The 15597-nt window shown below is 42.3% G+C and overlaps 1 protein-coding gene across 3 annotated transcripts in view; it reads right to left on the bottom strand.

Moving 5' to 3' along the window:
- Window positions 1–225: 225 nt before the first annotated feature.
- Window positions 226–15597, bottom strand: part of LOC133615671 (glucagon receptor-like) — a 109783-nt gene continuing 94411 nt past the window's right edge. Inside the window, exons 11-15 of one of the 3 annotated variants that reach the window (XR_012051108.1) lie at window positions 7191–7279; window positions 6977–7121; window positions 4160–4201; window positions 1834–4062; window positions 226–1722 (exon numbers count right to left, since the gene is read on the bottom strand). Coding sequence is in view for 1 of the 3 variants with exons in the window: in XM_061974431.2 (XP_061830415.2) it covers window positions 3718–4062; window positions 4160–4201; window positions 6977–7121; window positions 7191–7279 (621 nt within the window). In the remaining 2 variants the exon portion in view is untranslated. Of the gene's footprint in view, window positions 4063–4159; window positions 4202–6976; window positions 7122–7190; window positions 7280–15597 lie in introns of all 3 variants that reach the window. The other 2 variants (XR_012051107.1, XM_061974431.2) reach the window with 2 other exon arrangements.

Here is a 15597-nt window from a genome sequence, read left to right as displayed (position 1 = left end):
CCTCTAATCAGGTTTCCCACCTAGGCCTTCAGTGATGCCCGACTTCAATGATGACCTCTCCAAATACCATCAATGATGTCACCACGTGACCACGGCTGGAGAAACACTACACAGCAGGCCTGGGCAATTATTTAGAGACAAAAATGTGTCTGGGGGCCGGTATATCTATTTTTAGGAAAACTAATACAAAAACCTCACAATAAAGTCTGATTGAATGCTAAAAGTTTTGACAGACCACCTTAAAAACGGAACGAAATTTAAAAAAAATTCTATGAAGGATAAAACACTGAATATTGACAATATATGAACATCACACCCCCTCTCAATCCACATATTTTACAATCAAGCCAAACACAACAAAAACGCAACAAACACAGCGAAATATGAACGTGAAGGGTAAAAAACAAAAACATCTACAATCTGATATATTTGATACATCACTAAACTTTAGACATTTCTTGTAAAAATCTCCTTCCACGTCTGTCCCTGACACCCACATTTCAGGCTCTGGAAACACTTTGTGGAAACACTGCTTGGTGCCTCGTCTGAGCTGCTGTGACTTACATTACCATAGTAACTAGTAGGGTTGTACGGTATACGGGTATTAGTATAGTACCGCGATACTAATGAATCATATTCGGTACCATACCGCCACTGAAAAGTACCGGTCCGCCACACCCTAAGATTTTTTGTTAAAATAAAGCCAATAATGCAATTTTTTCTGGTCCCCTTTATTTAGAAAAGTACCGGAAAGTATGGAAATAATCTTGGTATCAGGACAACACTAGTCACTAAAATATCATGCAAAAGCACAGATTCCAAGCATGTAAAGACTTAGTATAGTTGAAGACTTATGGTCATTAGAAAAGATGAGTGCACATCATAATGGCAGCTACACTTTACATCTTAAACATCTACAAATAATATTTGGGAATGTCAGGCGGGCCAGATTGAAAAGCTTCATTGGCCCAGGTCTGGTATACAGGAACACATTTACTGTGCATTGAAGCACATCAACGGCGTACAAAGGGGGTTATTTTCTGGCGCATTTAAAAATAATAAATATCAGCAATTAAAACATATCTTATGTGCTATTTTTCAGGTGAGAAGCATGAGTTATGATCTAGAATAAGCTTACAGGGAGCAGGGAAGCGAGGAAGCAGCAGATCACTCGATGATGTCAACGGTGCCGCTCTAAATAGTTTGTCTGCGTTAGCACTTCTAATAACAATTTCACTAATACTTGTTAATATTTAAATCACCAAACGTAAATTGGGTATTATTGGCGCTTTTTGAATGGCTATTTATCGGATTTTTTTGGAAGGAATAGTGGAGCTCCCATCGGACTTTTATTTACAATTATTTCATATTCAGAATGCAATAACAAAAGAATCCATCCGTCGTCGTGTCTTTCATAATGATTGTGAACGAAATTCCAATAAAGTGCAGTCAGTTCCCCTTTAAAGGACAACAGTCAGCTTGGATACACTGTTTAGAGTAGTCAGTGTACAGCTTGTATAGCATCATAGATTGACTGATATACATCGAAAGGGCAGCACGGTGGAAGAGGGGTTAGTGCGCCTGCCTCACAATACGAAGGTCCTGGGTTCGATCCTGCGCTCGGAATCTTTCTGTGTGGAGTTTGCATGTTCTCCGTGGGTACTGTACTGCGTGGGTTCCCTCCGGGTAGTCCGGCTTCCTCCCACCTCCAGAGACATGCACCTGGGGATAGGCTCCTCCCACCTCCAAAGACATGCACCTGGGGATAGGCCCCTCCCACCTCCAGAGACATGCACCTGGGGATAGGCTCTTCCCACCTCCAAAGACATGCACCTGGGGATATGCCCCTCCTACCTCCAGAGACATGCACCTGGGGATAGGCTCCTCCCACCTCCAAAGACATGCACCTGGGGATAGGCCCCTCCCACCTCCAGAGACATGCACCTGGGGATAGGCTCTTCCCACCTCCAAAGACATGCACCTGGGGATAGGCCCCTCCTACCTCCAGAGACATGCACCTGGGGATAGGCTCTTCCCACCTCCAAAGACATGCACCTGGGGATAGGCCCCTCCTACCTCCAGAGACATGCACCTGGGGATAGGCTCTTCCCACCTCCAAAGACATGCACCTGGGGATAGGCCCCTCCTACCTCCAGAGACATGCACCTGGGGATAGGCTCTTCCCACCTCCAAAGACATGCACCTGGGGATAGGCCCCTCCTACCTCCAGAGACATGCACCTGGGGATAGGCTCTTCCCACCTCCAAAGACATGCACCTGGGGATAGGCCCCTCCTACCTCCAGAGACATGCACCTGGGGATAGGCTCTTCCCACCTCCAAAGACATGCACCTGGGGATAGGCCCCTCCTACCTCCAGAGACATGCACCTGGGGTTAGGCTCTTCCCACCTCCAAAGACATTCACCTGGGGATAGGCCCCTCCCACCTCCAGGGACATGCACCTGGGGATAGGCTCTTCCCACCTCCAAAGACATGCACCTGGGGATAGGCCCCTCCCACCTCCAAAGACATGCACCTGGGGATAGGCCCCTCCCACCTCCAAAGACATGCACCTGGGGATAGGTTGATTGGCAACACTAAATGGTCCCTAGTGTGTGAATGTGAGTGTGAATGTTGTCTGTCTATCTGTGTTGGCCCTGTGATGAGGTGGCCACTTGTCCAGGGTGTACCCCGCCTTCCGCCCGATTGTAGCTGAGATAGGCTCCAGCACTCCCCGCGTACCCGAAGGGACAAGCGGTAGAAAATGAATGGATGGACATCGAAAGCCCAGTTTCTGGACTCACTTTTGCCAGAAAAACAAAAAAAGAGTGTGTGGAGAGGCTGGGCCGGCAGTCCGACAGCGAGGCAGGGCACACCGGAGCCCGCTCCAAGATGGCGGCGAGGAGGCGTGGACGGGGTGCCCCGGGTTCGACGCCGCAAACAAGATCATGTGCGTGGATCGCGCACCTGGGCACAATTGAGTAATCCCCTCTCAGTGTGTAAAAGGGCGGCAGCCGAGAACGACGAGGCAGAAGGAGTTGGAGAGCGAGCAGAAACACATGCAGCGTGGAAGAGAGTGAGAGGCAGACGACGCGGAAGGCTGAAAAGCGAACCGAGGAGCGAGCAGTGAAAGCGGCAGAACTGAAAAGCAACCCGCAAGAGACTTTTTCCTATTGAAAAATAAAGAAGTCTACACCTGCTCGCAGAATGTCTGTGCTTGGTGGTCCTTTGAACCCACACGATGGCTTGAGAGCGTCACAGTGTAAAGTGATTTGCAAATAAACAGAATATATAAAAAGAAAATTGAGGTGACAATACGTGTCAGGATTGACCAGGAACATCCTCACTGAGGTTAGCATTTCTGCTGTTAGATTTGTACCGCCTTATTTAAACCCTGCAAAAAAAAATAACCCAGACCAGGTCTACAGTTGAAGGTCCACTTTGGCCTTCAGCACTGCAACTCAGAGGCTTCTTATGTAAAGTCTTTGAATTGCTGTTTCCAAAAAGTATTATTCTACATGGCTCGGTTTGCCTTGAGGAAGGCCTGCAGGTCCCCACCAGGCTGCGGGGGCCACGCTCTCGCCCACTGACTGTGTCCGTCAGCACTCGCCCACTGACTGTGTCCGTCAGCACTCGCCCACTGACTGTGTCCGTCAGCACTCGCCCACTGACTGTGTCCGTCAGAGCTGCTCAGTACTGACTAAAGTGTGGCGTCCTTCATTGGAGGCCCTCCATGTTCCTGCTCTTGTCCACAACGCCCATGTCCTCCACCGCGGTGTAGTGACCGACCGTGCCCTCGTGCAGCGGGGAGCCGCGCTGGCCCGCCGCTTTGCCGTGGTCGGCCCCGCCCCCGTTGGCCACCAGCATGTGCCACTCCTCGGGGGAGCAGATGGACGCCGACCGCTCGGCCCGCTCGGGGAGTCGGGGCGGTGGCTGCGAGACGTGGTTGAGCAGGCTTCCTGTCTTGGTGTTGGGCATGTTGCTGTACGTGTGGCGGTACTCCTCCTCGATGTTGCGGCCCAGCTTCCAGCGCTTCCACTTTTTCAGCACCTCGGACTGCACCTGCGGAGAAGGCGAAGGTTACCCGCGACCGGAGAAGGTGAAGGTTATCCACGACTCGATTGGGGAAGAGTTGACGATAGGACGGCAGGAAACTCACTTCTTTGTTGACGAAGCAGTACAAGATGGCTACCAGGAGACCCTGAGGAGACATCAAGTGCATTAATGACATTTAGTAGACAACATGGATACAACTTAACCGAGATAAATAGACTCTGTACTTTAATATTCCCCTCACGGAAAATCAGTCATGACCTGATTGTAGATTTTCTTTGGATTGCCTTTGTCATGTTTATTTTAATTTGACTCCCTTAGTTCTGTTTTGAGCACCCCTGGGTTTGTGTTTCTTAGTTGCCATGGGTGCTGATTATTTTCACTTGCCTCTGATTGGTGCCTCTGCTCCCGGGCACCAATCAGAGAGATATTTATTCCTGCCTTTCACCACGCTCGGTCTGGCTGTCTTGTTTGCTCCATGCAACAACTTAGGTTCCTTGGTATACCGTTGGATTCCTGAGCTAAGTTTCGCCATTTGCTTAACCGAGATAATGTACTTTAATAATCCCCTCACGGAAAATCAGTCATGACCTGGTTATAGATTTTCTTTGGTCGTCTTTGTCATGTTTTATTTTAATTTGACTCCCTTAGTTCTGGCTAATAACAACAAGGTGGAGTGCCATCTCCAAGTTGGGGAGGAGACCCTGCCCCAAGTGGAGGAGTTCAAGTACCTCAGAGTCTTGTTCACGAGTGAGGGAAGAGTGGATGGTGAGATCGAGAGGCGGATTGGTGCGGCGTCTTCAGTAATGCGGACGCTGTATCGATCCGTTGTGGTGAAGAAGGAGCTGAGCCGGAAGGCAAAGCTCTCAATTTACCGGTCGATCTACGTTCCCATCCTCACCTATGGTCATGAGCTTTGGGTTATGACCGAAAGGACAAGATCACGAGTACAAGCGGCTCAAATGAGTTTCCTCCGCTGGGTGGCGGGTCTCTCCCTTAGAGATAGGGTGAGAAGCTCCGTCATCCGGGAGGAGCTCAAAGTAAAGCCGCTGCTCCTCCACATGGAAAGGAGTCAGATGAAGTGGTTCGGGCATCTGGTCAGGATGCCACCCAAACGCCTCCCTAGGGAGGTGTTTAGGGCACGTCCGACCGGTAGGAGGCCACGGGGAAGACCCAGGACACGTTGGGAAGACCATGTCTCCCGGCTGGCCTGGGAACGCTTCAGGATCCCCCAGGAGGAGCTGGACGAAGTGGCTGGGGAGAGGGAAGTCTGGGCTTCCCTGCTTAGGCTGCTGTCCCCGCGACCCGACCTTGGATAAGCAGAATAATATGGATGGATGGATGGATGGATAGTTCTGTTTTCAGCACCCCTGGGTTTGTGTATCTTAGTTGCCATGTGTGCTGATTATTTTCACCTGCCTCTGATTAGTGTTCGGGACACTCACCTGCTCCCGGGCACTAATCAGAGATCTATTTATTCCTGCCTTTCGCCACGCTCGGTCTGGCTGTCTTGTTTGCTCCACGCAACAAGTTAGGTTCATATACCGTTGGATTCCTGAGCTAAGCTTCGCCATTTGTTTGCTGGTTTTCCACGCTAAGCTTTCCCGCTAGCGTTTCCGTAGCAACCCGTGCTATCGGCACGCTTTCCTGTATTTTTGGATTTTTCCCGATTTATCAGAATCAGAATCCCTTTATTGTCATTGCATGGAAACAACCAAATTGAGCAGCAATCCAGCTCTGTGCTTTTAAAACATCCATCCATCCATTTTCTACCGCTTATTCCCTTTGGGGTCGCGGGGGGCGCTGGAGCCTAACTCAGCTACAATCTGGCGGAAGGCGGGGTACACCCTGGACAAGTCGCCACCACATCACAGGGCCAACATTTTAAAAACATAATAACAATTTTGAGAACATATTGCACAGGCAGATCTCTATCAGAGTTAAGCAAGTTAATACAGTGGTGAGTGTTCAGGTAAGTGGAGAGTTTAGGGCAATAACAGCTATAGGATAGAAACTGTTTTTCAGTTTATTTGTCCTTGCTTTGATGGTCTTATAGCGCCTCCCTGAGGGCAAGAGTTCAAGCCAGTGGTGACCTGGGTGGGATGAGTCCCTGAGGATGCTGCAGTGTCTCTTATACAGGTCCTCTAGAGATGTAAGAGGACATGCAGTGAAAAATAAATCATTGTTCTACCTGCACACTGCCTCCACAGTTCTGTTTGCTTCTTGAGGAAACGACCAGCACCATAAAGTCTATAAAAACTGTGCCGGTCAAAATAGAAGCGGTCCCGTCGAAACTTCATATACTTAAGTAATAAATTGACTATAAATCCAGGTCTGTATGGCAAGGCTGGGACTGGGATCGCGGTCCGCAAGTTTGTAATCCCTGGTGTAGAAAGTCTTCCTGGGTGAGTGGAAGCTTTCATACTATTTAGTTTCCACATCCTGTAAGTAAAATGTTCACACTTGGATTCTGCATAGAGGTTCTTCCCTTACCCGCTTGGCGTATGACCTAGTGTTTACGTGTCAAGTATCAGTGGAGGTCTTCTGGCTAGACATGTCCACAGTGACTTGGTGGTTCTCTCTTAGCACCCCCTTGCTATCACTGTAATAAGATCAGAAACCTTAACCTTCTTCTTGGCCTGGTGGCCAAACGGTCAATGGTCATGTGACAGAGCCACTAAGCAGCAAACTATGTTCACGTAATCTCGCCCGGCAGGCTTAGTCATGAGCTAGAGCAGCGCTTGCTTCAGCTGGTGAAGAAACGTAATGGTTTTGGTTCGATTTATGAGCTGGTTTGGTACCGTTATGGCTACTCTAGGAACCCTAAACTTCCTTGGAAGTGTCCAAACTACTTCTGACCCAGTAGGTTCTCTCTCATACACACACAGAAGACATTTGGACTCCTTGCACATTGGTTGTGTACCTGGAAGGAGGAGAAGAAAAGGTCAATGACCAACTTGGTGAGACGCAAACCGATGGTGGTCTCGGTGGCCTCGTCAGTGACGTAAATAAAGACCACTTGATGGATACCCAGCAGAGGGATGAGCGTTAAGGTCGACTTGGCCAACCTGCGATGCAGTCCAGAGTTTGAGAGTCAGATGTGTGGTTTGAAAGAGTCGATTTCAATTGGAACTCACCTGAATTTGTAGTCTGTGTATCTCATTTGATGTGCTCTCAGCTTGGACACAAGGATTTTGATAATATGGATGAAGATCAGGAAGTTGATCTGGGAAAGATATCATAGAATATGTTTATTTCCCCTCAAATGATTCATTCAACCAATCAGGGTTCAATCTAGGGCAGGGGTGCTCATTACGTCGATCGCGAGCTACCGGTCGATCGTGGAGGGTGTGTCAGTCGATCACCAGCCAGGCATTAAAAAAATAGTCCTAAAAATGAGCGATCATAAATCTTCACTATGACGTCACTTTCGTCACTTGATTGACATTCACGGCACCCGAGGGTCTTCTGAGATGACGCTGGCTGCTGCCAGCTCATTAAAATGACCGACTGGAAGGCGAGAAACACTTTATTTCAACAGACTCTGGCGCCGTACCTGTCGTCAAAACTCCAAAGACCGACTGCACAGATGCACAATAAAAGCGTTGCTTCATCCTGCTTGCGCTACCAAAATAAGAGTCTCAGAAAGCTGGCGTGCACAAGCTAGCAAGCTACGGAGTTTGCCGACAATGTATTTCTTGTAAAGTGTATACAAAGGAGTACAGAAGCTGGACAAATAAGATGCCAAAAACCAACCACTTTCATGTGGTATTGGACAGAAAGGAGGTCTTTTTTTCTCCTCCATTCGAAAATGCGGACTTTATTAGCACCACTGTCTGATTCCAATCAATGCAAGTCATCAGAATCAGGTAATACACCAACTTATATTCTTGTCTTCATGAAAGAAAGGAATCTATATGCATTAAACATGATTGTATTATCATTAAACACCTTTAACTTATTAACAATATTAACTATATGTGTTCAACATGCTTGTATTATCTTTAAACACCTTTAACTTGTTAACAATATTAACTATATGTGTTAAACATGCTTGCATTATCATTAAACATCTTTAACTTGTTAACAATATTAACTATATGTGTTAAACATGCTTGTATTATCATTAAACACCTTAAATTTATTAACAACATTAACTATATGTGTTAAACATGCTTGTATTATCATTAAACACCTTTAACTTATTAACAATATTAACTATATGTGTTAAACATGCTTGTATTATCTTTAAACACCTTTAGTTTATTAACAATATTAACTATATGTGTTAAACATGCTTGTATTATCATTAAACACCTTTAATTTATTAACAATATTAACTATATGTGTTAAACATGCTTGCATTATCTTTAAACACCTTTAACTTGTTAACAATATTAACTATATGTGTTAAACATGCTTGCATTATCTTTAAACACCTTTAACTTGTTAACAATATTAACTATATGTGTTAAACATGCTTGCATTATCATTAAACATCTTTAACTTGTTAACAATATTAACTATATGTGTTAAACATGCTTGTATTATCATTAAACACCTTAAATTTATTAACAACATTAACTATATGTGTTAAACATGCTTGTATTATCATTAAACACCTTTAACTTATTAACAATATTAACTATATGTGTTAAACATGCTTGTATTATCTTTAAACACCTTTAACTTGTTAACAATATTAATTATATGTGTTAAACATGATTGTATTATCTTTAAACACCTTTAGTTTATTAACAATATTAACTATATGTGTTAAACATGCTTGTATTATCATTAAACACCTTTAATTTATTAACAATATTAACTATATGTGTTAAACATGCTTGCATTATCTTTAAACACCTTTAACTTGTTAACAATATTAACTATATGTGTTAAACATGCTTGCATTATCATTAAACATCTTTAACTTGTTAACAATATTAACTATATGTGTTAAACATGCTTGTATTATCATTAAACACCTTAAATTTATTAACAACATTAACTATATGTGTTAAACATGCTTGTATTATCATTAAACACCTTTAACTTATTAACAATATTAACTATATGTGTTAAACATGCTTGTATTATCTTTAAACACCTTTAACTTATTAACAATATTAACTATATGTGTTAAACATGCTTGTATTATCTTTAAACACCTTTAACTTGTTAACAATATTAACTATATGTGTTAAACATGCTTGTATTATCATTAAACACCTTTAACTTCTTAACAATATTAACTATATGTGTTAAACATGCTTGTATTATCATTAAACACCTTTAGTTTATTAACAATATTAACTATATGTGTTAAACATGCTTGTATTATCATTAAACACTTTTAACTTATTAACAATATTAACTATATGTGTTCAACATGCTTGTATTATCTTTAAACACCTTTAACTTGTTAACAATATTAACTATATGTGTTAAACATGCTTGTATTATCTTTAAACACCTTTAACTTGTTAACAATATTAACTATATGTGTTAAACATGCTTGTATTATCATTAAACACCTTAAATTTATTAACAACATTAACTATATGTGTTAAACATGCTTGTATTATCATTAAACACCTTTAACTTATTAACAATATTAACTATATGTGTTAAACATGCTTGTATTATCTTTAAACACCTTTAACTTGTTAACAATATTAATTATATGTGTTAAACATGCTTGTATTGTCTTTAAACACCTTTAACTTCTTAACAATATTAACTATATGTATTAAACATGCTTGTATTATCATTAAACACCTTTAACTTATTAACAATATTAACTATATGTGTTAAACATGCTTGTATTATCTTTAAACACCTTTAACTTGTTAACAATATTAATTATATGTGTTAAACATGCTTGTATTATCATTAAACACCTTTAACTTCTTAACAATATTAACTATATGTGTTAAACATGCTTGTATTATCATTAAACACCTTTAGTTTATTAACAATATTAACTATATGTGTTAAACATGCTTGTATTATCATTAAACACCTTTAACTTATTAACAATATTAACTATATGTGTTCAACATGCTTGTATTATCTTTAAACACCTTTAACTTGTTAACAATATTAACTATATGTGTTAAACATGCTTGTATTATCATTAAACACCTTTAATTTATTAACAATATTAACTATATGTGTTAAACATGCTTGTATTATCATTAAACACCTTTAATTTATTAACAATATTAACTATATGTGTTAAACATGCTTGTATTATCTTTAAACACCTTTAACTTTAACAATATTAATTATGTGTTTTAAACATGCTTGCATTATCATTAAACACCTTTAACTTCTTAACAAAAACATGTTTCATAAATAAGTAAATATAAATGATATATATGAATGAGGTAGATCCCCACGACTTGATCAATTGACAAGTAGCTCGCCTGCAGAAAAAGTGTGAGCACCCCTGATCTAGGGGGTCGGAATAGTCCAGTTGGTAACACTGAATCCTCCTGCAAAGTCTTCTTGTGCTCTGGCAGAGTTGTACTGACAGCACCATCGTCATGTGTTCATGAGCAAGGGCCAACAATTAGCCCCAAATCTATTTGTGGCAGACCAACACAAACTAATAACATCTTTTTCTGTTGCTGTGTTGTCCTTCATTAAGTCTTCTGATGCCAGTGCTCGGGTGAACAGACCCCAAATCCCCAGATGTGGGACAAAGACTAAGTTTGTGTGGGACACCAATGCGTAGGGGTAGCAAAAAAAATATATACCGTATTTTCCGGACTATAAGTCGTAGTTTTTTTCATAGTTTGTGACTTATACTCGGGAGCGACTTATGTGTGAAATGATGAACACATTAGTGTAAAATATCAAATAATATTATTGATCTCATTCACGTAAGAGACTAGACCAGGGGTCGGCAACCCGCGGCTCTTTGATCACTCTGATGTGGCTCAGCAACTTACTTGCCGACCCCCCGATTTTCCCGGGAGACTTCCGGATTTCAGTGCCTCTCGCAGAAAACTATTATTCTCCGATTTTCAACTTTACAGTTATAATAAGGGCGTGCCATAATGGTACAACATTTGGCGCCCTCTACAATTTGTATTAACAGCGTGCCAGCCCAACACCTTACTATGCAGTATGCATCTTCTGCTTGCACACGAACGTGACAGCAAGGCATACTTGGTCAACAGCCACACAGGTCACACTGACGGTGACCATATAAAACAACTTTAACACTCTTACTAATAATGTGCCACACTTTGAACCAAAACCAAACAAGAATGACAAACACATTTCGGGAGAACATCTGCACCGTAACACAACATAAACACAACAGAACAAATACCCAGAATCCCATGCAGCCCTGACTCTTCCGGGCTACATTATACACCCCTGCTGCCACCAAACCCCCGCCCCCACCCCAACCCTGCTCCCTCCCACATCAACCCCCCCCACCCCCCTCCCCCCCCGTGCGTTGGTTGAGGTGGGCGGGGTTTGGTAGCGGGGGGGTATAATGTAGCCCGGAAGAGTTAGGGCTGCATGGGATTCTGGGTATTTGTCCTGTTGTGTTTATGTTGTGTTACGGTGCAGATGTTCTCCCGAAATGTGTTTGTCATTCTTGTTTGGTGTGGGTTCACAGTGTGTCGCATTATTAGTAAGAGTCTTAAAGTTGTTTTATATGGTCACCGTCAGTGTGACCTGTGTGGCTGTTGACTAAGTATGCCTTGGTATATTCTGCTTCTGAACTTAACATTACCATGCTTAGTTGAGTCAGTAGCACATAACAGACTGCAAATACAGACTTAAATATTAGGGCTGTCAAAGGATTAAATATTTTTAATCAGACTAATCCCGCTCTTGAGTTGTGATTAATCACAGGTTATTAATTGCTTTCACAAATAAAATTTGCCTAACAAAATACCCCAATAATAAAAACAATTGCAATGTTGTTGTCGGAATGTAATCCAATAACTTTTTCAATGTTTTACTTAACTGCAAGTCACTGATGTGCTCAACACTTGGTAAGTACAGTAAGTACAGTAAGATGTAAGTGCACATTTTTATTCAAGTATTTGCAATTATATAGCAAAAGATAGTAAGTAAGGGGCGTCGTGGTGTGGTTGGCAGAGTGGCCGTGCCAGCAACCTGAGGGTTCCTGGTTCGATCCCACACCTTCTACCAACTTTGTCATGTTCGTTGTGTCCTTGAGCAAGACACTTCACCCTTGCTCCTGATGGGTGGTGGTTAGCACCTTGCATGGCAGCTCCCTCCATCAGTGTGTGAATGTGTGTGTGAATGGGTGAATGTGGAAATAGTGTCAAAGAGTACCTTGAAGGTAGAAAAGCGCTATACAAGTATAACCCATTTACCATTTAAATTACGGCAAGCTGCGAGGAATTTGTTTTTATTATTATGAAAAATTGTTTATTATTATGAAGAAAAAAAAAAGCTCTCCGTGGTGATGCCCCGTATAGTACAAAATCCTCATTTAAATAAGGTGGTCTGCACGTTAGAATAATTATGTGTAAGTTATACACAACTCTTATGCATACTTGCCAACCTTGAGACCTCCGATTTCGGGAGGTGGGTGGTGGGGTGGTGGGAGGGCGTGGTCGGGGTGGGGCGGGGGCGTGGTTGGGGGCGGGGCTAAGAGGGGAGGAGTATATTTACAGCTAGAATTCACCAAGTCAAGTATTTCATATATATATATATATATATATATATATATAAGAAATACTTGACTTTCAGTGAATTCTAGCTGTGTATATATATATATATATATATATATATATATTGGACACAAATTCCTCAACCTGATTGACAAACACTTTCCCAAAGACAACAACCTAAGAAAAGTATTCAACAAGAACAACATCAAATTGAGCTACAGCTGCATGAACAATATACGACAAATCATCTCAAACCACAACAAAACAATTGCAAATGAGCCGTCGACCCCCAGTCAGAACGACTCCAAAACCAACAAAGCATGTAACTGTCGAAAGAAACCTGATTGCCCCCTCAACGGGGGATGCTTACAAACATCAGTTGTCTACCAATCTAAGGTAATACGCAAGGACATTAACACATCCGACACATATGTAGGATTAACCGAGGGTGAATTCAAAACCAGATGGAACAACCACAAGGCTTCTTTCAGGAACAAAAACCTGCGAAATACCACAGAACTCAGCAAACACATTTGGGACCTCAAAGACAATAATGTTGAATATTCAATAACATGGCAAATTCTTGCATCCAGCACACCTTACAATAGTGGTAATAAAAGATGCAACCTATGCTTGAAAGAGAAACTGTTTATTATCTACCGTCCAGACCTGTCATCCCTCAACAAGCGCAGCGAAATTGTAACAACATGCCGCCATAGACGGAAACACCTCCTAGGTAACACATGAACCAATCACCACGCCCCTAGGCCAGCCTGTACCCACCCACTCTGTGCCCTATATAAACCATGGTATGCGAATGCTCCCATTAAAATCTCCTGACGATTGAGGGTACCCCCCTCATGAAACAGGCCTGTAGAGATTAAATAGTCTTGTGATTTTTTTCCCCCACACATACATATATATATATATATATATATATATATACATATATATAAATAAAAGAAATACTTGAATTTCAGTGTTCATTTATTTACACATATACACACACATAACACTCATCTACTCATTGTTGAGTTAAGGGTTGAATTGTCCATCCTTGTTCTATTCTCTGTCACTATTTTTCTAACCATGCTGAACACCCTTTCGCAGGTACCCAGAAAGGTTTCGAGTACCACCAAAAAAACTGAATCTCTGAAGACAGTATAAAAATCTGTGTTAAAGGTGAACAAATACTGTTTGTATAATAAGCATGTTATTTTTTTACAAATGAGGGTTAAGAGTTCAGCACTAAAAAAAAAAAAAGAATGTGGCTTAAGTACAGTTTTTTAATTGAGCTGCTGCATTTTTTGGTTGGGTTGTTTATTTATTTTGAGTAACTTCTATACATTTCTAAAAGGGGAATAATGTAATAGAGTTATCTATGTTTGTCTGTTGCCATCTCCTGGTGAATGTTGGCTATAGCGTACTGGGGTTACTTTTTGGTTGGCCAACGATTTACGTGGTGTTGCGCACCTGACGTCACTCAGGTCCGCATGGAGCTGGAGGGGGCGTGGCTTCCAGCTCCGCCTGAATTTCGGGAGATTTTCGGGAGAGAATTTGTCCCGGGAGGTTTTCGGGAGAGGCGCTGAATTTCGGGAGTCTCCCGGAAAATCCGGGAGGGTTGGCAAGTATGCTCTTATGCTTAAAGGCCGTTGCTATAGTTATTATCAATTGTGCTGAAGTTGTACTTTTCTATCTGTACAAAAGGACAACTTGCAATCTTGGATTGCGAGTCGTCTCTTATCAGTGTTTGTGTCCAGAACGTCGAGTGCCGTGACGCAGACAAAGCAGAGACAGGGCGATATCACGAGTGTCAGCACATTTGCATTTCTGAATAATCATATATTGTGTCCAACTGGGGCTGCTGAAATTAACCCCCCCTTCCTTCAGAAGCAGCCTCAGTGATGTAACCAGGGACCTCCCAAATAAATAGAGGAGCACGTGGGCTGTGCCTTAGAGCGTAGGTTGGATCTGTAGCTGAGAGTACAGCCCAATACGTCTCTCCTCATTGAGCCAAATTGAAGTCTGTCTCTGCATGATTCCTTGCTTCTTGTCTGTTTCATAGATGTCATCAGTGTTTGAGCCTGACACATGCCCCACTGATAGTACACTCTATTTTATAGATTGCTCACGCTGTTTAGCGTGTGGTATTTGGATTTTAGCCAATCAAGCTCATATTGACTAAATTCTACGAGGAAGGCCATGTTAGTACTGTATTAGCACAGAAGAAAGGAGCAGTGTGTGCACATGATGCCCCGCTCACAGCCGAGAAGCGGCCCTGCAGCGGGAGCAGACTCTCAGCATGAGGGAAGCTAAACTGGCGTTTCCACAAACAGCTTTTAATGAAAATGACTTGTGATGTGACCTTTTTTACATTGTCAAGTCAGTTGTTAGCAACACGGTGTGGAGGCGCACTAACATATTCATGCATGCGTGACATTCTAGCATCCACACAACAGAAACACAACTTTATACTACTTTCTATTCTGACAAATATTCCTATTCAGACAAAGGGACATTCCAGTTCAATCACTCCAACTGACCACACACACACACACACACACACACACACACACACTGTAACACAAACATCAGTTCCTTGTTTCCTGCTCATCAGACATATATCAGTGGATATATATATATATATATATATATGTATATGTCATCAGTGTATCAGGGATGACTTAGCTCCAGCTTCAACAAGGCCGGGATAAATGGGGAAAGACTAAAACGGGAACCAGGCCCGCTGTCCCGGCGACAACGCAAACACAGGAATTCCTGCAAGATACAGCCCACTTAGCGGGACGATTAATGCTTGGAAAATATCTCCGTGTGTGTAAAACTGGCTTGACATGGGAGCTTTGACAAATTGGAC

This window comes from Nerophis lumbriciformis, linkage group LG22, assembly GCF_033978685.3.
Source record: "Nerophis lumbriciformis linkage group LG22, RoL_Nlum_v2.1, whole genome shotgun sequence".
Lineage (NCBI taxonomy): Eukaryota > Metazoa > Chordata > Actinopteri > Syngnathiformes > Syngnathidae > Nerophis > Nerophis lumbriciformis.
Note: the sequence above shows the minus strand (reverse complement) of the source record. Positions and strands in the feature narration are given on the sequence as shown.